Here is a 24,094-nt window from a genome sequence, read left to right on the forward strand (position 1 = left end):
GTGAAAATGACTTTCTGTGACCTAGAAGTCAGTATTCAATTAAGCTCTCTCATCACGCCAAGACCTCTCATTTTTATAGTAAATTACTCTCTTTAGACTCAATCACAGTAGAATCCGTCGATGTTATAAGATCTTATCAAGCTAATAATCAATTTTGCGCCGTAAAATTGACCTGACAAACATGATGTTGAAAAAAACCCAGATTTCAAGCACAAAAACCAAGAAACCCAGGTGATGCTCGAAAAACCCAGATCTGGGTGGAAAAACCCAGGAGTGGCATCTCTGTACACAATGTGTCTTTTACCATAGTGTCCTATATGGTGTCGACACAGGCAAATCTCACGCTTCAGTGAAATTGTATCACGTCACAATTTCCATTTGGCTACAGGCAATTTGACGGTCATTTTTGACCGGCTTGCCGAGCATTAAATTTGGTGAAACGGGTATTAATCGAAAGCTGACTCTGCACTGATTACGAAAATGTAAATTTTATTCCGCTCGTGGCCCTGGAACTCCCACAATCAGCCGCGAATTTTTCATTGTTATGGAGATTGGCATTGGGACGCAACAATGCTGTCTGGCGAAACGAGTGTTTCTGCGCGGCACACAAAATGAGCGTGTGGCGACTAAGGCGCAGAAGCCTGTCTAATCTCGACGGTAGAATGCAAGGCCGGTGTAAATCAAACAACCTTTTAATCCAAATTTACGCTTAGTAGAACGTAAGCAGTACAAATGGCAGCACGCAGTACGCAGCAATATAAGGAATAAAGTAGGTACAAAGTAGGATTTACAACGATGCTTTATCCCGAGAATCTCCAACCGTCTGTTCAGCAAAGTAACCAACGAAAACGAGTCTAGCAATTGAATATATAGGGAGAGAAAACGAGACTGATAATGATGATGATGATCAAACACGAGACAATTAAATTAAATACACCAAGATATCACGAGACACTGCAAAGCCGTACGCGCGCGCTAACATCCACCCCCCTTTGACTGGTCATAGTCAACCGAATAGTCTTTCTCCAGTAAATGGAGTTCTTGTATAGGTCGCGTAAGATATCCACGAGCGGTTTTCAATTTGAATGTTCTCACGAGGCCATCTTTGCCCTTTAAAGCATGCACGATTCTGCCGACCTTCCAATTCGAGCGCGCGTATCCGTCGTCTGCGATTAAACAAATGTCTCCGACGTTTGGAACAGAATGTTCGAAAGCCCATTTCTTTCTCTTGATCAACGTCGGGAGATATTCCTTCGACCATCTCGCCCAGAAATGCCGCAACAGCGTTTGGAGATAGCGAAATCGCTTCGAGACGTTGACACTCGCTTTGGACGGAAAATTCGGTATATGTCGCAGTGACCGACCAATTGCCAAATGAGCTGGAGTGATTGCTTGTTGGTTTCTCGGATCGGAACCGAGATACGTCAACGGCCGCTGGTTCATCGCACACTCGATATCTGTCAAAATCGTATATGGTTCAGTGAAGTTCAACTTTGCCTTACCTAGAATCTTTCTGAGAGGTTGTAATGGATCTGTTCATCCTCTCGTAAAAGGCACCGCGGTGTGGAGCGCGTTCGGCAATGTATTTCCACGTTATCCCGTTGTCGGTAAGGAATTTTTGCAGAGCTTCATTGTCTGACCGCCTTTTGAAGGACGCGCGTGTCGAAATCTGAATTAAACGTTCAGCCTTTTTGAAAGTCAGTTGATTGTCGCATATAATTTCTCGACACCAGCCACGCCTGTTTATCATTCGTTGCAGAGCACCGATGAATTCCTCCGTGGACATATCGTTGGTCAATTCCAAATGAATCATTCTACTGTGGGGGCAAGTGAACAAACAAATATACGCCTTTTGCATTGCGTCGTCACCTACTTTAATATAAATTGGGCCGTGAAATCCAACCCGACCTCAGAAAATGCCGGAGAAGCGCAAATGCGTTCCTTTGGAAGAATGCCCATTTTCTGTTGGAGTGGTTTCGTGTTCCAATGTCGACAAACGATACAATTTCGCAACACCCTTCTTACCTCGCTCCTGATATGAATAATAAGGAAACGCTCACGAAGAATAGCGATGGTTGTGTCCTGAGGAGAATGAGAGTTGCTTTCGTGGACATGTAGAATGAGTTTGTCCACCAACGGCTCCTTGGCGGGAAGAATAATCGGAGAACTCGTTAACTCTGGCAAATCACACAAACTCAACCGATCACCGGCAACGATCAGCTCGTTTTCGAGGTCTATCCTCGGATCCATGTCTTTAATTTTTGATTTATTCGACACGTTCTTACCTTTGTCGAGATTTTCGAATTCGCTGTTAAATCTTGAGCGTTGAAGCTGACGTAAAAGGAAGTATTCCGCCATTCTGAACTCATTTGGTCCAACGAAACGATTGCTGCACTCTGGATCCATCTTCATATAATCACGATGCCGCCAACGCAAGATTCTCGCTGCAGTGTTGGGATCAAGTCACTATACCTTCGAGTCACGAGTCATCTCGAGTCATTGCACATTTTGACTCGAGTCAAGTCAAGTCAATCGATTTTCAAATATGACTCGAGTCAAGTCAAGTCACTCGTTTTTTGGAGGTGACTCGAGTCAAGTCAAGTCAAGTCAAGTCAAGTCACGAGTCAAGTCACAATTCAAGTCAAATTGAATTTTCGAAGTATGAGTGATCATTCAAATTCATTATATTTTACTGGCTATGTTAAAGAGATCAATTGGTCATTTATCTTGAATCCAATAACGAATATAAAGTTAAATATACATGCAAAAATGCGTTGTATCGCTCACGCACACGTAGAACTGCTAATAAAATACGTAAGTAACTGTATAGCTACATCAGGGGTGTCAAACATACGACCCGCCAAATGATTTCATTGGGCCCGCGAAGAAATTCTGAGTATATGGTGAAAATTGCGTGATTTTATCCAACACATTTCTCGAATTTGCAGTAAGAAATACCACTAATAAATATTCCTTCAAGAGAGAAAATTTCGATTATGTTCATAGGCCACATTATAACAACCCGACAGCGGAGTTGTGATTGTAGTTATCGTCAGGAGAAAATCGCTGACATTGACACCCATTCCGAGAATGCGAAAAAGTGCATATACTGACTACTGAGTTTAGGGTTAGTAATATTTAGGAATCATTTGACTGGTGCGGCCCGCGAGTGATCTGTATATTTGAATTCGACCCGCGACGTCAGTTGAGTTTGACAACTCTGAGCGACATGCTATACATTCTGTTATTATCAGCAAAAATAGAGGATCGAATACGAGGCCTCGAGAAGATGAAAGAAATTGATATCGAACAATACACTAGCCATCTATACACATCGTGGAGGATATAAATACGTAAAATATATTTGTTAGATTTAATCATACACATCGTTGAGGATATAAATACATAAAATATATTTGTTAGATTTAATCATACAAGAGGGTTGGTAAAGGTGAGCGCCGTGCAATGTAAGGACAGAGCCGTCTAATAAACAGCGATACGTTGCTATTAAATTAATCTGCTATTACGACAAGGCAAGCTGTGATCATTTCGTATGCGGTCAGTGTATGTGTGATGTAACAATGCAGGATCAGCGAAACGTACAATCAGTGAATGACTGGTTGCTCTCACAAGTTATAATGGCACATCGTGAATAAAATGAACATGCACGGAATACATTGATTTAGTCGACACCGTTTACTTGATGACTTGAAATTGACTCGTAAATTTTGCTCCGAGTCACGAGTCAATCCACATTTTTGAAGCGCCGAGTCAAGTCAAGTCAAGTCATTTTTGCAAAGTGACTCGAGTCAAGTCAAGTCATTCGAAAAAGTTGACTCGAGTCTGACTCGAGTCAAGTCATGACTCGAGTCATCCCAACACTGTCTCGCTGTAATACGAACAATTTTGGAATAGTTACTGTAGCGATCCACATAAAAGGGAATTAGTGGCTGTGTGATGTTCACTAACACGCGGGGAGTTGCGGTTTCTGTGTCGACTTGCGGATTCGGTTGGTCTAGGTGGGATTTCACAGGCCAGTCCGACTCTTCAGACCTCAGCCAATCCGGTCCGTGCCAATAGATAGAGCAATTCTTCAGTTCCTGAAGCGCCATGCCGCGGCTATGGTAGTCTGCTGGATTATCGATGCCTGGACAATGTCTCCAAGCGTGTGGGGATACGAGATCTTGAATTTCCTGAACTCTGTTCCTCACAAACGTTTTCCAATGAGAGCTTGGCTTGTCAATCCATGCAAGAGCTATCTCTGAATCAAGCCACAAATAGACTTTATCAATAGAAATTTCAGAACTCAGCGCATCCAAAACGTATCTAGTTAACTTAGCCAGACAGTGGGCTGCCATTAGCTCGAGTCGCGCAACAGATATCGACTTCAATGGGGCCACTCTCGTTTTAGCAATCAAATACCGGGTCTGAATATTGCCTACGTCATCTTCAGCTCTAATGTAGACTACGGCCCCATAAGCAGTTTCGGAGGCATCAGCAAAACCATGGAGCTGCATGGAATTTGGAAAACGTATTTGACAAAAAAGGTACCGTGGAATTTTGATGGACTCTAGAAGCGATAGCTCGTCGGTCCATTGCCGATACTTCTTGGCGAGTGCCTCGTCCACTGGATCGTTCCAATCGAGTTTTCGCTTCCACAATTCTTGCATCCAAATCTTGGCGGTGATAACGAATGCTGAAAAAAATCCAAACACGTCGTAGATTTGACTGAGCTTACTCAGAATGGATCTTTTGGTGACGATTTTATCCTGCTCAAGCAGTTTGGGTTTAACATTACAATACATGACATCCTGCGTCGTGTGCCATTTCAAACCGAGAGACGAGGCCTCACCGTTGTTAGCATCATCAAGATCGAGAATGCAATTTGGTAACCGAGCTTCCTCGGGAATGCAATCCATGACTTCTCGATTATTGGACGCAAATTTGACCAAGGACCACCCACCGCCCTTGAAAAACTCAACCAACTTCTGTTGCTTGCCGACAACCTCTTCAACGCTATTTCCACCTACATGAATGTCGTCGACGTACATATTGCGAACGATTTCATTGCCTAAGTCACGGCCAAATTTATCAATGATTGGCGCGGTATTAGAATGATGGTGGATTGCTTGAATTGCGAGGAAAGGGCTTGACGAGACTCCGAACATTATTCTTTCCATGACGAAGACGTCTGGCGTTCTGCGCGATTCGCAATTTCGCCAAAGGTATAATTGGAAACGCTGATCATCCGGATTAATAGCCGTCTGGCAAAACATTTTACGAATGTCACCGCTCAAAGCAATTTTGTGAGTGCGAAATCGTAGTAGCACAGCTCCTATGTCGGGCAATAAATTTGGACCCTTCAAAACGCAATCGTTTAGCGAATAACCACCGCTATTTTTAGCGCTTGCGTCGAAAACAATTCGCAATTTGGTGGAGCAACTCTCTTCACGAAAAACCGGATGGTGCGGGACATAGTAATGGGGAATTGTAGATATTTTTTCCAATTCCGCTTGCGACAATTTCCGAGCGAAACCGTTGTCCACTAGGGTTGTCCAAAATTTGGAAAATCTTAAAAATACCCCGTGATTGCGTCTCATTCCATAGATTATTGATAAAAAATAACAATGAGCCCAAAAGAAGCTCACGGGAACGCCGTTAAGATTTCGGCCAAAGCGTTTTAAAGTAGCTGCCCAAGAATGGGCGTGCCACCGACCATAGAACGGCGAGAAGACAAGTAATCAAATAACCACGGCTCCTGATTGGCTAATTGGCTATGCTTCAATGACCACCACAGCAACAACTTGCTGATTATGTGCTCAAGGAGTCTGCTACCGGTGGGGATTCTGAAATCGCGTTGTTGGTAGGTTGGCAGATGATGATTTAAGATTAATTCAGGACATGTTAAGGTACGAAATACATGATGAACAATCAACAGCTGCTTCACAAAAACTCCTGCAGCGTGACTGCTTTATTGGAAGGAAACGGCTGTAGCCTACATGCCGTGTTTTCACCGAGGGAAAGCAAAGGCGCTTATGCAAGCGGTAAACGAATTCCCCGTTTGGAAAGGATCCATCATCAGTGAACACAAATATAAAGCTTATCAATGACACGATACCGTAATTTGTGTGATCTTATTAGGCTCAAGCTGTAATATATAGGTGACGTTTTGAATGATATTGGAATCGGCTGAATCAGCGGGTTATGCTTGGCACTCATCAGATGCTTACAGTAAAGTGAATTCACTTGTAAGTGTTGCTAAAGTCCCTAATGATAACGCACACTCGCACAGGCTATGCCCAATGTGGTATGTCGAAGTCCCTATTGATCCCGCAGAAAATAGGTGTAAAGATAATCACAGACTATACTGCATAGTATCCAGCATAGTTTGGACATGATATCCAGCATTGTGCTTACTTTACACCTCTTTTCTGCAGCATCATTAAGGACTTTGACAACACTTACATGTGAATTCAATTTGCTGTAAGTATAACTGCCAAGCACAACCGGCTGATTCAGTCAATCCCTAGAGCATTCAAAATATCAACTATATACTACAACTTGAGTCCAATAAGCTCACACAAAGTATAGTGTCATGGTCAAGCTTTATATTTGTATTCACTGATGATGGATCTCTTCTGAAACGGGGAATTCGTTCACTACTTGCATAGGCGTCTTTGCTTTCCCTCGATGAAAACACGGCATGTAGGCTACAGCCGTTTCCTTCACAGCAAAGCAGTCATGCTGTAGAAGTTTATGTGAAGCAGCTGTTGATTGTTCATCATGTATTTCGTACCTTAACATGTCCTGAATTAATCCTAAATCATCATCTGCCAACCTACCAACAACGCGATTTCAGAATCCTCACCGGCAGCAGACTCCTTGAGCACATAATCAGCAAGTTGTTGCTGTGGTGATCATTGAAGCATAGCCAATTAGCCAATCAGGAGCCGTGGTTATTTGATTACTAGTCTTCTCGCCGTTCTATGGTCGGTGGCACGCCCATTCTTGGGCAGCTACTTTAAAACGCTTTGGCCGAAATCTTAACGGCTTTCCCGTGAGCTTCTTTTGGGCTCATTGTTATTTTTTATCAATAATCTATGGAATGAGACACAATCACGGGGTATTTTTAAGATTTTCCAAATTTTGGACAACCCTATTGTCCACGTATTCCATGATAGCCTGATCGTATTTAGTCAATTTATCAGGGTTTTTCTTCAGAACCTTTTCTGTTGTTAGCAAACGAGAATATGCTTGCGCGAAATTGGGCTGCAACTCTATTGCATCGCGTTTAAATGGTAACGACACGCAATACTTATCCCCATCGAACGACACTGAATCATTGAATTGTGCAATTGCGTCAACCTCGTCGGAAGTACGAACCGAATCCTTATCTGTAAGCCCGATGCAGTCTAGCTTCCAAAATCGTTCGAGTTTGTTGTCCAACAGTTGCCAAGGATCCAATTCAGAGCGCTGTACTTTTGACGAGCTTCTGGTAAGCAAACAATTAGAAGAACGATTACCTGAAGAATTACGACTACATGGTCCAGCCAATACCCAACCGAACATAGTTTTAATTGCAAATGGTCCAGATTCGGGGATTTCGGGACTAATAACCGATCCTTGCATCAGCGAGAAATAATAACGTCCTCCCAATAGTATATCTACCGTACCGTCGTCCCTTGGGAGAGGGTCGGCCAGCGGTAATCCGTCAAGGTGTCTAACCTGATCGCAGCGTAAAGTGATGTTATCTAAGGGCGTGCAGATAACACCGTCTTGAACGAACGCTGGAACTTCAATACAGCCTCTCGGTTCTGAATGTAATGGTTCCAGATTGAATGAGACTAGATCCATTGAACTAGAGGTTGAACTACCGCCAAATCCACTAATATTCATTTGTTGGCTTCGAATAGGCGGTAGCTGCAAGTAATTAGCGGCGTTCTGGGTGATAAAGGACTTCTCCGACAACGAATCGAAAGCAATGCGAACACGCCTAGTCTTACCCTGGTTCGAAATTTGCGCGAGTGCGGTGGGAAGCAAGGTATCAATTTCGGAGTCCGACGCTGCTGATCGCCTAGCAGTGGATACCATTGTTTTCGCCTGCGACGATTCTGAGACGTGCAGCAGTCGGTGATGGCCTTTCCGCAATCTTCAACATCACAACGGGCTTTGCACTGATAGAACTGCTTAGGATGTCCAGACTCACCATTCGGTGCGAGACACCTGAAACACACCTTCCCTGGATTTTTTAATAAATCAGACATCCGTTGATCAGGAGTTATTTCAGAAAGTCTCTACAATCCAGTAACGGATGAGACTTGCTGCAATATGCGCAGAGAGTCGACATAGATTGAGTTACCAAAGACTGAGCGGAACAATACTTATCGGTGTTCGAGGTCTGTTGCTTTGTCTTTGGTTGCTTCTCCGGCTGCTTCGAGCTAGACCTCTTCAGAGTATCCATAGTCGCCAATTCTGTTGCAATGAACTCAAACATTAGATCGGACGAAGCTATCTCGTTGGACTCTATCAACGGGCTGATTTTACGCATCCAACGCTCGAGTAATTTCTGAGGTAGCTGCGATTCCAATATCTGAGTGAACATTTGATCCCAGGTGATATTATTCTGAGTCAGTATTGACCTCTTAGCATTAGCCCGGTCTAGCATACCTCGCACTTTGTCGAGTTCGAAATCTACCCGGTTCCCATCAAGCAGATCTTTAATGTGACTGCGAACGATTGCTTGCGTTCTGCCGAATCGTTTCAGTACCGCAGCAATCGCCGGCTCATAATTAGTCGCATTAGACGGAAAGCCGTTTAGAACTCCAGACGCCGAACCCTTCATAGCAGCCTTCAAATAAGTCATTTTGTAAAATTTACTGACCGATGGGTTGTTATGAACAAGTGGTTCGAACGCTTCCCAGAATGACGGGAAGGAAAGTATGTCGCCATAAAACGAGGGCGGATTCACTCCGTTTGGTAGACTTCCAGCTGTCTTGTCAGCTTCGTCAATCGCCTTCAATTTCGATAGCTTTGACCTGGCTTGAGGAATGTTGGTTAAATAGACTTGAGTAGCATCTTTCAAACCGTTAATAATCTCGGTCTTCAAGTCGCCATCTTCCAATAGATCAATTTTGCCATCTACGTAGGATTTCAAATCTGTCATGGACGTCTCGACCGATTTCACGAACACCTCAATTTCTTCGATTGAGTTGGAAGTCGTGTACTTGAGTTCGAGTGCCTGCAATAGTTCGAGAAGATCTTTATTCATTCGCTTAAATCGCTTACCGATGACACTGGGCAGATCGGAGTCCCCGTCAGAGCTGGCTTTGTCCGCTTCCTGGCGCATTGTTTCGAGCTGAAGGAGGAATCTTTTCTCAGCTGCTTCTTGCTGGACGAGGAACCTTTTCTCCGCGGCCTCTTGCTGTTGCTTCATTAGTGTAAACATCACCATAAGGTCGCTGGGCTTATCGGTCTGAATGGAAAATGGATCGGGCGCAGCCGCGGATTGATCTAGCACCGGTGAATCTGGCGATTGCGTTCTAGATGTCTCCAAATTGTCGGGCTTGCACTCGCGAGCTTTCTTCAGTCTTTCCGACAGCGCGGCCTTGTTCCCCGTGGTTGGCAGTTCGAGAGCAGCAAGTTCTATACGCATCTCTTCAACGGTCATCTTGGCAACAGTCTTGAACGAAGGAGCTAATCGAACTTTCTCGTCAGTCGGAGAGTGTTGCAGCGGCATTCTGATATTAATCGTTTGTCTTCAAAGATCAGGGCAGTTAATAGTGATTGCTGAATTGGTGCAATCGAATGTACTCTGACGATGAAACGAACCAAATCTCCGTTGAATAATACGGAGAGGATTACTTCGTCTTGCTTGTAATATGTTGCAAACGTTAATTGCAGACGTTGTAAATTGTTTCTGCGCGGCACACAAAATGAGCGTGTGGCGACTAAGGCGCAGAAGCCTGTCTAATCTCGACGGTAGAATGCAAGGCCGGTGTAAATCAAACAACCTTTTAATCCAAATTTACGCTTAGTAGAACGTAAGCAGTACAAATGGCAGCACGCAGTACGCAGCAATATAAGGAATAAAGTAGGTACAAAGTAGGATTTACAACGATGCTTTATCCCGAGAATCTCCAACCGTCTGTTCAGCAAAGTAACCAACGAAAACGAGTCTAGCAATTGAATATATAGGGAGAGAAAACGAGACTGATAATGATGATGATGATCAAACACGAGACAATTAAATTAAATACACCAAGATATCACGAGACACTGCAAAGCCGTACGCGCGCGCTAACAACGAGAGAGTAGCTCAGGACGTAACAATGCTGTCTGGCGAAACGAGAGAGTAGCTCAAGAGAAAAAGAGTCAGACAGAATTGTTCAGCATTGTTGCGTCCCAATGCCAATCTCCATAACAATGAAAAATTCGCGGCTGATTGTGGGAGTTCCAGGGCCATGAGCGGAATAAAATTTATATTTTCGTAATCAGTGCAGAGTCAGCTTTCGATTGATACCTGTTTTACCAAATTTAATGCTCGGAAAGCCGGTCAAAAATGACCGTCAAATTGCCTGTAGCCAAATGGAAATTGTGACGTGATACAATTTCACTGAGGCGTGAGATTTGCCTGTGCCGACAGTCGACACCATATAGGACACTATGGTTTTACTAAATAAATGTGATAACGTGGTTGGCCTCATAGTATTGTCTACTCTCCAGTCCCCAATTGCAGTGCAGACGGCTGATTTTTATGCACTTGGCAATCATTTTTGCATTACCCGTCATATTACAACTTTACAAGGTGTCAACTGTCTGTGTTTTGGTTTGTAATCATAATCAATAGTGCATTCTGGTCAGAGCTATTCAAAGATATCGGAGACAAAAGTTTCAATACTCCGAAATTCTCCGAAAAAATATCTGTAGTAAACTCAGACTGTCACAAAATCGGCAAAACTCCGCTCCGAATCCACTCTGACTCTGCTCCGATGCTCATCACCGGTCCACACCACCTTTGAGTACACGCTGGTAGCACTGAGTTCCGACGCTGTCTAGCGGAACCACAGACGCCAGAGTGGGAGAAATTCATTTTTCAAAAAAATGAAGTTATTTTGCGACTTGATTGCGGAAGTAAACGAGATATCTCGACCGACTGTAAGGCGTAGTCGGTGAATGCTGTGTTCCTGCTTTCGTAAGTTAGTCTCACGGCTGGTTCGGTTCCCATTTAGTATTCTTATTCTGCATCAAAGTTCTCGAGTTTTTTTTTATTTCCTCTCCTGCCATCAAGAGGTTAATGAAAACTGCCTTCTTCGATTTTACTCCGTTTCAAACGGTCGCGAGATTTTCACACTGATGCGACCCTGCCCCACAATAGTTCCGGTTGCGAGAAAAGATATCGCTCAAAATTGACGGATATAGGCTATTCATCAAGTTTTATGAGTCTAACTTATCCTTTTTCGGTAATGATGAAACCTGATCAAGGTGGAAATGACACTGTCTGTATTCAGTGATAAGCCCATGATAAATCAGAGAGATTTGCCAAGACGTGAACCTTTCCAATTCTCAAGCTTGCCTGGCTTGTTACTTGCATATGCCAATCTAATTTTGACGTGGTAGCATACAGCAATCATCTCGAAAAACTGCACAAGGATATATAGTAATTTCATTTCAGGATGTATTCCAATTAGAAGTTCGTTACTCGATAATAATCAGTACAGTCCGTGAAAATTCCGAGCATGAAAAGATTTAAGAGCCGTCCACATTGCGGAAAAATTTTGCGCTCACACCAAAGTTCAATATCTCTTACTATCAATGGTTATGGATACACAATTGAAACATATAGAAATACTTTCCTGGAGTCGGGTTGAATTTTTCCTCACTTCCCCTCCCGGCTTATAGTTATTAGAACGTGCTTTCAGTGCCTTGACAAATCTTCTGACTCACAGCATAAACCTACTTCAGATTGTTCTTAGAAAATATCAAACCCAATATAATGATGAGGATGATAACATGTGCAACTGCTTCATATGTATTATTGTTAATTGTAATATATGCAGAACAACTTTCACTTTATTATTTAGATGTGGTGGAGGGTCGGGGCCGCAGGGCTGTGGAGTCGGTAAATTTTACAACCAACTCCGACTCCGACTCCATACATTTTCAATATACTGACTCCGACTCCGACTCCTGAGTCTTTGAACGTACCGACTCCGACTCTAACTCCTGGGTCTTTAAACGTACCGACTCCGACTCCAGCATTATTACCAATTTACTTCGAAAATTATATGCCACATTGCCGGTTGAATGACTATCATACAACCATTAAACATATGCAAACTTATTATTAACGGTGGCATGCTAAATTGTTCCATTGTGGCACAGCTCGAATTATCCACTATGCAATTAACATGAAAGAAAGATTTGCTAAATATCCGTCCCTTTTTAAGTTTTTATAACGTAGTCTCTAATATCCTGAAATGTATGAATCATTCAAATATGGCAGATATCCAATCCTGTATAATAAAAATGTAGATAAAAAACTCCAAGTGTAGCTCTTGTGTATGAGTCACCAACTAATAAAGAGATTGAACTTGCTAATTTTGTAATTGCACACTATCCTGATTACAAGCACACACACTGTTACTACTAATATACATTGGTCATAAATGGAATTTAGTTAAATAGTCAAAGACCATATAGGCTATGTCTAGTCTACATGTACTTAATCAAGTATTCAAGGATTGGGACTTGCAGTCTTTCTTAATCATTCGTTCGACCCAAACAGCTAAGCTGCACTACAAATATTTTTAATTTTGTCAAGTAGCAAGCATCGTTTGGTCATATTCACATCATTTTTACAATTTTACAAAACCAGCCGATGCATTTGCTCTGTCACAGTATCATGGTGTAATTCCAAAAATTGCATCAATTTTGACTGCATCGCGAAAACGCATATTGCGATTTTCTTTCCCTGTGCAACTGAGTTGTAATTTACAAGTAATGTTTAATTTTATCTATATCAGGGGTGGGCAACTTTTTCGGCCAAAGGGACACATGAGATTTACGTACCAATGCGCGGGCAACTGGAATGTTGATAACCTGCTTTTAGTCGTCCGCTAGGAGCGAACCGAATTAGGTAACATTGCAAACAAGACTTATATTAATACGCTCTAAAATTGATCACAATATGTCATGCAATTGTGCAGTGCGCAATCAGGCCCTCGTCGCTGGTTGGCCAGCCCTGTTCTAAATTGATAAGAATATGTCATGCAACTGGGCAGTGCGCAATCAGGCCTGGCCGCGCGAAGCGCGAATTTTTTTTGACTGATAATGACTGAATTATATCAATAAATATGTCGCTAACATACATTGGGGGTCGCATCTGTATACCACTGGGCTCATTTGGCAAGGACAGAATTATTCGACGTTTAGACATAGCAAAATCGACGGTTTCAGTGACCATGCAAGCCTCTATCATTTTGTGGAAATGTTTTGTCGACGATCTCGCTGCGAGTGCACAAGCGAAGCTGCATGTTGGGCGACACGTTATCTCCTAATTGCGAATATAGTTAGACTCAATTCTGTGAATAATATGTATTTATAATTTTCAGAGGGGGGCTCAAATACTGAATGAAAGAAATCTAGTGACAATGAATCATGCGAAGTACCGAGAAAAATTTCAACTCAAATAAATCTGCTATGAAATATTCTACTTTATGGTCACATACGAAGATCTGGGATAAATGTGGCTGGTCCCTGGATACGTCAATGCGTCAATACTGTTGTTTTAGTCATCATTAAATTTCGCGGTCATGCTAATCAAATTTTGGTTGGCCTTGCAATTGTACCTGATGTCATGAATAATGTCGAGAATTACCTCGCAGGCCACACCACCTAACCTTCTCGTGTGCCAAATTTGGCCTGCGTGCCACGTACGGGCTGGCCGCACCTGATCTGTATGGTTATTAAGAACAGTGATTGGTGGTACATAAAAATTCTATTGAAAATTCTTTGAAAGCAAATGTTTTCATGATAGAGAAGTTGGAGCCGGAGTCGGAGTCGAAGTCAGGGTCATTCTCACAAACTCCGACTCCAGTCAGAATTTTCCCACGACTCCGACTCCGACTCCAGCTGTTATAGTTTCCACGACTCCGACTCCGACTCCATCAAGCGAAAATTACCCAGACTCCGACTCCACCGACTCCGACTCCGACTCCACCGACTCCGACTCCGACTCCACTGCCCTGGTCGGGGGCGCTGGTACTTAAGCCTATATCATACGAGGCGATGTCGGCGGGGCGTTAGTGTTTGTTTTATCATCGCTGCCATCGCTTGAATCGCCGGCGATTTTAATTGACAGTGTCAATTAACTCGGCGACATCGCCGGCGATGAGAGAAGTGGAAGATGCGCTCATGCGTATCCATATATAAACCAGTGCCGAGACATGAATAGCATCACTTTTGCTCAAGCCGTTTGGCGGACGGACCTTCTGGCGAAACATTGCGAAACGAATTACTGCAATGTAGTACTAAATTATTGAGGTGCTTCACGTATCCAGTATAGGCCGGCGTTGCAAAATCGGATGCACGCACCACCTTCGAGTAGCACCAGCACGCGCACATTCTTCTGCAGCTATCACGGCAGTCAAAACTCGTGCTACTTTCAACTGTTTTGACCTACCCTTACAAATACCATACTACCATGGTTCCGACAAGGTTTCATTCGACAAGACATTGTAGCATGAACACATTAGACAGCAGGCATCATAACCATATTGCAGAATTAGTTTCGAATATTTTCGGCTAGTTGTTGCTTTGTTTCTGGATGATTTTGACCAGACGTGACGTGACTTTTAACTTCAAGTTGAAAGAAAAAAATCGTCAGCTCGACAACCAAAACGGACAGTGTACCCCTTGTTATAGGACTGATGGCACTCTTAAGTTGTTCTGTCAAAGGTCCAAGCAAATATAAACCGGCCAACTCTAGGCCCTAAATGTATGTAGCTCCGCTGCGCAATTGGGATTCTTCGGAATGTTTATTCTGTTCGGATTTTCTGGATTATGGACAAGATTTTTCAGATTTGCATGGGTATTTGGATGAGACTGTTCGTATTCGGAAGGATTGCTCCTCAGAGCTTTGAGCTGTCGGATGGATTCGGATTCTCAGAAATCACTATCCGCCCATCACTGATCATAATACGGTAGTATGACTATGTAGTACACAGTGTGCCTGACCTGTACAACAACAAAAAACCGATTCGCAGATGTCAATCATCCCCGAGCAGGTTTAAATGCAACGGGTCAACGCCTTCTGAAACTAATCAAGTGCAACGATCTCTCACATGATGGTAGAGAAATTATCGGCCGACATCGCCGGCATCGCCTCGTCTGATACAGCCTTTATGCGTTTCCCGGGGGCCGGCAGGTCAAAAAAGTGAATAACCATTCACATAGTTGAAAATGTTCAACCTCACGGGGTCGCTAGAATCGACATTAATCCGTTCCGAGACATGTTGAGTAAGACTGGGGCACGGTTGTAACCAGGACACCAGGTTCCGAGTCACAAGACAATCTTACTTTCGCAATTTTTACTCGAGTCAAGTCGAATCATTTCCAATTCACCAGAGGAATTGGTGCCGCCTAAATCACATGTCTTGGGTCAACTCCAGTTGCATGAACAATTGAACATTTACAACAATTACACCCATTTTTAAGCGTTGAATATAACGAAAGCGCGAAAATCTCGAATAGCAGCTTTTGTCGTACTACGGAACTCTCATTATTGGTGTTGCGACATAAAAAGAAAGACCCTTGCCCACACGACTGCCAGGAGCTCACGTGTTTCGATTAAACACATCCTTTTGAATTTAATAAAAATTACCAGTGATATTGACCGCTATAATTGTGAACCTCCACTCAATTTTTCGCGGATCTGTAACCAACTCCTCATGTACCGGCAGCGGTCCGCAGAAGAGCATTTTCCGACCTATAATTTATAGCATAAGGCCACAGGGATTTTTAATATCCTGATCCTTCGAGGCAAGTGTGGTGAATTAATTAAATGTAGCCGGTTAATAGGCAAAAGGACAGTTAAGTTTAAATTTCCTTGGGAATATAATTAATCGACTAATTCTAAGGCGAGGCCGACTATAAAATGTTAGCTTGGGTATTCAACCTAATGTCCAAATATAGTCTTCATAAAGACCTACTAATAGTGTAGTTTTGCGCGACAAAATATTTATTCGGGAAGTAGTTTCGTCAACGACCTTTATCAAGCTATAATCGTAAACTTCAAAACCGAAGCAGCTTACGATAGTTTTATGTATTTGCTATTGCAACATGTCAATGGGACGAGATTCTGACCAAAGAAACATCATAGTTCATGATGGAGGATTGGAGGTAAAGCTTTCCCGAGATTATTTACAAACCTTTATCTATCTCCTTATACATACCGTTGTTACACGTGCTTGTAGTTTACTCAGACGTTGTGACCTCTGCGTGCACGTCCCCATTAATCTTGGCTCTGAGTTTGGTTTGCTGCCGGCTCTTTGCTCTGCAATGTGGCATTTTCACAGCTTCGCATAGCATGGTCTGTTGTTCACTAAGTGCTGGGTGCCCATAATGTCGCATTGGATATTGCACATGTTCTGATACATGGCGGATAATAAGTCATCTAATCCAACTGATAAAATATTTGATTAATTTTTGATTAATTTATGGGGTCTATGCACTGGCACCCACTCTTCTGTGTGGAATCTTATCGGTTGCGGAATTTCCTAATCTGTGACTCTACTTTTTCTGTCCTCCGATACCGAATTGAAATTTCCAGTATTGCATCCTGTTCAGCCGATCTACCTACAATCTACATAGTGCGAACTGAGTTGGTCAATTGGTCAAATTATAAGTCGTGTTGATGGGCGATGTGTGGAATTCTTTTGAAACCCTACATTTTCTATATCCACGTGATGGAAATACTGCTACATGTAATTGGGTATAGTAGTTTTACTGCCTTACTTCTGCTACTTGAGTAGCAACGTTGACTACCTCTACCGTATGGTCCGAACTGCTCAAATTTTGCACGTGACTGCCCACGTTGTCCACTTCGGGAATTCTCATCTTGTGCACGTTACTATCAGTATTGTGCATCTAATTACAACAAAATATTTTATGTGCAACGCGTGGTCTCAGGAGGACATGACCTGACGTCGCTCTGTTTGATGCATCCAGTTAACAAAGCCAAGAAGTTACCATAGCATTTTACGATCAAGCTTCGTAAATCCGCAAGCTGTTTGTTGAAGGCGGGCGCCATATTTCAATGATTTTGATTGCATAATGAGAATCGTTGACGACATTGTCAGGCTTGCAATCTCTCGATAAAGCAACATATATAAGGAGCTTTTGCTCATCGCGACAATGTATTCACTGACAACCATAGTCTTTACCGAAGTGTCATCAAGGAAAGACAGAACCAACCATGTTTGAAAAGACGCTCGCAATAATTCTACTGCTTACGATCGGAGCGACGATTGCAAAACCCGCTGCAGGTAACAATTTCGTGAATCGGTGTTTTATATAGAATATGAAAGATTCAACCGAGACTTCCCCCGAGATATGATGTTAATACAAGGTGAGCGACGATAATTTCGATGGAAATAGATTCTTACGTGACGATTCCTGAATCGTATGTATAACATTTATACCATAGGGGTCTCAAACTCAAATGTGATCGCGAGCCAATTTCTTATAGTTTTTGTTGACGCCTCGTGCCGCAGCATCAACAATATGGGTACTTGTTTCATTTCGAAGTAGGCCTTATTTGATGGGACATTGTATACTGGCATTCCACGCACATTGTGAAAATATGATGTATTATCGTAATATTCACGCTTGACACGAAAAAACAACAACACATTTTTAGATATTTGAATATCATTGTTGTTGTACTTGACGTACCTTGTCAAAATAATGAGATATACAGACAAAATGCAAGGGTACAAATTCATCATGAAATCGTTAACCCTGTCACGTCACAATTTTGCTGCTAGCGGACATTTGACGTGTCACAATTATAGGTAGAGTGCAAACTGTGGCGATGCAAAACTATTTTGACGCAATTCCAATTAGTAGAGCGAAGGCATTTGAGTTTTTCATTCATAATTCTGGGATTGCCCGCTGCCAATGCTATTTTTGCAAATTAAAAACTTTCAAATGCAATAACTTCGCATCTACCGGTTGGAAGAAGGCAAAAATTGTTATGTAGCGTTCTTTTAGCGACTTAACAATTTCATGGGATTGACAGTAAAATTTGAAAAAATAATATATTTCTTAAAATAAATTCAAAATTTTCAAATGGCTCTGCCTCGGCTTCTACTGATTGGAATTGATTCAAATTTGGTGTGCAGCGGTCTAGTAATATTCAAGTTGAAAAACTCTGAATCAGAACAGTCTACCACTTTACCTTCAAGTGATGCATAAGTATGAGTCGGGACTCCTCTTGTAATTCATTTGTAGCTAGCTGTTAGGACTTTGGAGTGCGAAGTTTCATCCCATGCTGCATGCTGCCCGTTAGGCCTGTTTGCGAATTCGCTTTCTTGAATTTCATTTTGCTCCCATTTATGAACTAGGTCATCGAAGCACTTATATCGTAATAAATACTATCACCTACGCCAGGGGTTCTCAAACCAGAGTACGCGAGCAAAGACATTTTTCTGACACTTTCACAATTGCCAGCAAGACTGCAACACCGACTAAGTTAATACCACCTACGACCCAGCACCGTAACTGCCGCACCCCAAACCCCCCAATTGGGGGGGGGGGCGAGCTCGAAGGGGGCCCAAAATTAATTTGTGAATTAGCATAAATTATAGAGTATTTTTTGAAAATTTATGCAATTTTTTCAAATTTTTTTCGCGCTGCGCGTGAATTCAAGTAGCCATTTATCTTTATTATTGGGTATTGGGCCATTACCGCGCCACGACCAACCAAGACATACAATCAAGTTTTAGACCATATAACATGCGACTCCAAGAATTGTGCCAGAACGATCGGCAGCGAGAAAACCTTGGCCGAAAAGGTCTATGCCCTTATGCTGACCGAAGACTTCGTTATATATACAAAATACATACAGCTTTAATTGTCCATAGGCGCCTAAATGACTGGCGCCGAATGTTCCTGTCTTTGCAATCTGAACCTCACAAGACAAATACCATCCCGCTGGGAAATATTTTATGCCAGTGAAGAAATACCAATTTGAAATCGTGTGCGTCTCTTAGTTTAGAAGCCTTCGTTTGAGCGATTCTATATTTTTTGATATAGCAGACTGGAAGTCACGAAATAACATCATTTAACGAAGTCATATCAACGGGTCCGCCCGCCCGAAGATGTTAAATTATTATTTACGGGCCCTCCCGTTTTCAAAACAATTCACTCAGCTCTACCGGTAAATCTAATTACGTGAGTAGAGAGGACAATAAATTGATAGCATAATATATATGCAATCACCGATCTGATTGACCGATTTTATCATAAATTATCGAAAATTTTCGCGTGTCGCGCTAGCTCACAATACAGTACAGATGATTTCGTGACAAACGCGAACAACGTGATTGAGGGGTCGTTTCATCACCCTATGGGAGCCCAAGACCCACGTTTTTGGGGGCCTGACGAGGTGCTGTTTCGTTCTTGCCAACGGATATACGCCCGAAGATGTTTAATTATTATTGAGTGGTCCTACCTTTTCAAACACACCTCACTCAGCTCTAACGGCAAATCCGATTACGTGAACAGAGAGAAGATAAAAATTGATAACAATACAATTCCCGATCATAGTGACCGATTCAATCATGAATTCTAGAAATTTCGCGCGACAAAAGCTGATTCACTAAAAAAACTCCTAACGAATATGATAAATAGCGGTAAACAGGGTATCGACGAAGGGGGTCTGGGGGCGAAGCCCCCCAGAAGTTCGGTCTATAACCCTATGGGGGGCCTAAGACCAAAGTTTTTTTTTTTTTGGGGGGGGGGGGGGGCTGACGGAGTGCTGTTACGGCCCTGCACGAACATACTTTTTTTATTGCCGTGAAACGTTATTCGCTACTTTAATAATCAGCGTTTTGCTCATGTACAATGTACATTGTACATTGTACAATGATGAGCATGCTACAGGTTATATGGTCTATAGTCGCAAAGGCGCGTCGAACAGCGTTAAAAATGTGTGGAGAGTCTTTTGCTCGCCCTCTGCGCACTTACAGTTGTGACTTGTGAGCAAGTTTCTTTTAGACATGTGCATGATTAGGAAATAATTTCATGACAGACTTTCCGTCGGACATAATCTAAGCATTCCAAAACACTTTCAATAACAGACTTACTCGTTCGGTATAGCGTCAAGCTCATCTATCGCAGTGAAATGAGCTGTGAGGCGCATTGCAGTCTTTGGTGATTTGAAGTCAACAGCTATACCCATTCGGGAACAATCATTGCCGAATTTAGCAAAACTTTTGTACAACGAAAAGTGGCGGCTTGTTTTCTTCTCATTCATTTATTTTCAAGACAATACTACCGTCATTGTTGAATTAATTGATACGCCGGTGACCAGCGGTAACTTTTACGAAAGTGTATTACGTTCCGCATTGGAAATAGTTGACCATCTTTGTCGTAGGCTTATATCTTTAAAGACGCGGCGCCAGCAGCGTTATCTTTCAGAAAACAGGCGCTTGGTGCGGGGAAAATGACATTTTCTAGTCACCTGGCCACAATTACATAAAGGGGAAGTTTTTGCTCAAATATCGACCAAATGGGTCGACGAGAAGAAAAAGGTTATGTAGGCCTACTACTGCAACAGTACCTTCAGGTTCTGGTTATCAAGTCAGCACCACCATTTTTCTACACCATGCTATACAGCAATGAAGAGCGCCAAGTGGAAATATCAGTCTTTAGATACGAGTGCTCTTGATACACAGGATTTAAGGTTATGCTGATTTAAACGTGTAAGCAGTAATGCGATGCAGATTGAACTTGGTTGGTGTATGGATTGCGAAGCTTGAGTCCATGATTCAGACTGCAGGCTGTTATGTCCACGCGCTATGACGCTGTTTGTGAATTAGTTTCCTTGCATTTCATGTATAGGCCTACCTCTGATTTATAAATCAGATCATCGAAGTATTGGCATAGTCATAAATATTAGGGATGGTGTGAACGTGAGGTTCACGTTCGCGTTCTGTGTGTGAACCTCTACATTTTCGAGGTTCACGTTCACAACAGAACCTTGGTAGGTTCTGCACTGTGAACCTTTTTCATATATTCCCATTTTGACTTCAATATAACATCTTTGGTTCAAATTTATTGCATTTTAACTGCGGGCCACTCTATGCACGGCGCTGGCAGCATAAAAAATCAACAATGAACGAACATGCACCTTGGCAATCTCAAAAATTTTACTTGCTTTGTTACAAAAGTTTGCTCGAAATATCTAGCTTCCGTTCGTGATTACAAACGGAAAGCTAGATATGACTCTCTGCTGTGAGCTTGACCCGCAATCCCACAACATCACGAGCGAAATACACTACATGTAGTCAGCAAATGATGATTATTCAACCAATCAATCAGATTGATATTGTTTACTGATATAAAAAATTAAGCAGGCGTACGGGGTCAATCTTTACTTAATATGTTAATTAATGTATCATTGAAATCAAATCCGTGCGATTGAGGTGTAGGCTACTGCTGTATAACTTGTTAATGGGGCAATATCGGGGGCAAGTATAGACACCTGTTTTACACTCTGCTCAATATCAATGTAACAATACTCAGACGCCGACGACATTGCACGGTCTGGCCTAGACCGTTAAGGCGTAAGCTTATATTCCCTGCCTAGTCCTCGTCGAAATTGTCGGCAAAGCGACGGAAGATATTGATTTTATGGGATTATTATATCATTTGATTGCCTCAGTTTAAACATTTGGCGACATTTAAAACGCCAATATGTACTTCAGCATTGTGGCATTATGTGGCACGAGTCGTCGCTAGGTATCTTGTACAATTGTACATTAATACAGGCTAATACTCCGTTGAAAGAGAGGCTTGGAATTAGCAATATGACGTCACGTGACGTCATGAGGTTCACGTTCGCGTTCACACAGAACCTTTCAAAAAGGTTCGCGTTCACACGAACCTGAACCTTTAGAGGTTCACACCATCCCTAATAAATATACCATCAGTCAGATATCGTTTATTGAATCTGTTTCACAGTTTTTATATGACAAAATTGTTGACGATGCTATCAGCTGGGTTGACCATCTTGATTGGAATCTTGGGATTAAGTAACGGGCAGACATGCAGTTGGAATATAGCACAACCAGCAGCTACTACTAAGTTAATCAGATCCGTGGGAGCACCAGCTTTCTTCACCGCAAATGTTGTTGGGGAAGTTATAACGAATGCCGACCGAATTACGTGGAAGTTGAACACCACAGATATCGCACATTTAAGATATTCTAGTCCGCGTCAAGTATTCACGGAATTGTTGTCTGATCCCATCGGAAATGCAGCCTCCTCTCCTGGTCAGCACAATTTGACGATTGATGCAGTAGAAAACTCGTACAATAACTCGGAAATATACGTGATCAGCGGAGGATGTACCGTTAACGATGTTTCGTCGAAAATTACTCTCGTCGTGAAATTTTGCGACTTGGATTTCTTCAAGCCCGCGGCAAGAGTCGGCGATATCAGCTTATGTGGATATCGCTGTGTCCGCTCATTCACATGCGCAAATCCATCCGTGACTTTCAACGCTACTTGCGACGAGGCAGCGTCATGGGGCGATGCAGAGAAGGAGGATCTATGCGCGGATACCAACCATCACGTTACCACAACTACTGATGCAGGCGCAGACACCACGACCAAAGGCAGTATATCTCCGTACCACGGGCCTCTCATTTTCACCGCTGTTGCTACTGCATTTTCAGTTTTCCTCGTGGCGATATTATTTCTCACAATTAAATGGAATGTTTAAGATGAATAATCCCATTATCATTAATTCGCATTAATATAGGATACCATATGGCCTCTTTTAGGAGGTCTGTTCCTCCCTTGTTCCTGCGAACCACTAAAGGGTTCCGGTTAGTGTGAACACGAGCTTTAATTAAAACAATAATCATAGGCTTTTAGATTTTGATTTTCTAAAGACACACAATTAGGGTTGCATTTAAAACAAACGCTGTTTAAAACACTTTGTTTACAACATGTTTTAAACAGTGCTTTTAACAAAGGCCTTTAAAAAAATTCTATTTTTTAAGTTGTATAATTATGCCATAATTGTGTAAATACTTTCCAAAAACATGTTGTATGAGCCTACGGACGACGATTGCCACCCGATATAGCCGACTTATACGATATGGGATGGGATGGCCGGAACCCTCGAAATAGACGGTCAACAGCTACAGTACTCATAGATCATTCGTACGGAATGAATGTTCTGATGATGATCACCGCCGACCGTAAAAATGCTGTATTACGATGTAGTGCTGGTTAAAGATATATCTGGTCCGCCTATGGCATGGGTTGGAAGCCTATTTCGCAAAAGGAGCTATATTTACACTATATTTTTAATTCTGAATATCTATCCACTATGACGTCACAATTGAATATGCGTTGCATCATGGCTTAGAAAAAACAAAAACAAAAAACAAGCCATTTGTGGTACAGAACTTCAGAATAACGCGAAACAATAACTTCATATTGTTAATTTATTCGCTAAAAGCTTTTCGACTGACCCTCATCAGTAGCGAACGTCAGCGATAGGTTGGATCAAATTCGAAATGTAAGAACTATTTTGTGTCTACGACGTAATAATAACAAAAACAACAACTTGTAGACGGGCAAGATACGGTAGTAACGATACAAAACAAACGTTAACGAGCACATATTCGGTTATAAATAACCGAGAACACAGCACGCAACATTATTGAAATATTCCAAGAGTGTAGAGGCGTTCCTTCTGGCGACAGAGAATCGGCTTTCGCAGCTTTATGATCGTAGATTCCAGAACCTTCAAATGAAAAAGAGAACGGCCACGAGCAACTATAGAAAACAAAATAGT

At 42.3% G+C, this 24,094-nt stretch overlaps 2 protein-coding genes across 11 annotated transcripts in view; one reads left to right on the forward strand and one right to left on the reverse strand.

Annotated features, from left to right (window-relative positions):
- The window catches only part of LOC145439791 (uncharacterized), a 49,583-nt gene extending 46,560 nt beyond the window's left edge, over positions 1-3,023 (reverse strand). The window contains exon 1 of the mRNA XM_080317419.1: positions 3,012-3,023. The gene's annotated coding sequence lies outside the window, so the exon portion shown is untranslated. The remainder of the gene's footprint in view (positions 1-3,011) is intronic.
- Positions 3,024-17,382: 14,359 nt separating this feature from the next.
- Positions 17,383-24,094, forward strand: part of LOC145439159 (chondroitin proteoglycan-2-like) — a 34,133-nt gene continuing 27,421 nt past the window's right edge. For 4 of the 10 annotated variants that reach the window (XM_080316643.1, XM_080316645.1, XM_080316644.1 and 1 more), the window contains exon 1: positions 22,247-22,904. In XM_080316643.1, the coding sequence (XP_080172769.1) occupies positions 22,253-22,904 (652 nt within the window). In that variant the 5' untranslated portion in view covers positions 22,247-22,252. Of the gene's footprint in view, positions 17,544-22,246; positions 22,905-24,094 lie in introns of those variants that run through there. The other 6 variants (XM_080316636.1, XM_080316639.1, XM_080316640.1 and 3 more) reach the window with 3 other exon arrangements.

Source organism: Botryllus schlosseri, chromosome 5 (assembly GCF_051294905.1).
Source record: "Botryllus schlosseri isolate E-star chromosome 5, Bs_hap1, whole genome shotgun sequence".
NCBI classification, from domain to species: Eukaryota; Metazoa; Chordata; class Ascidiacea; order Stolidobranchia; family Styelidae; genus Botryllus; species Botryllus schlosseri.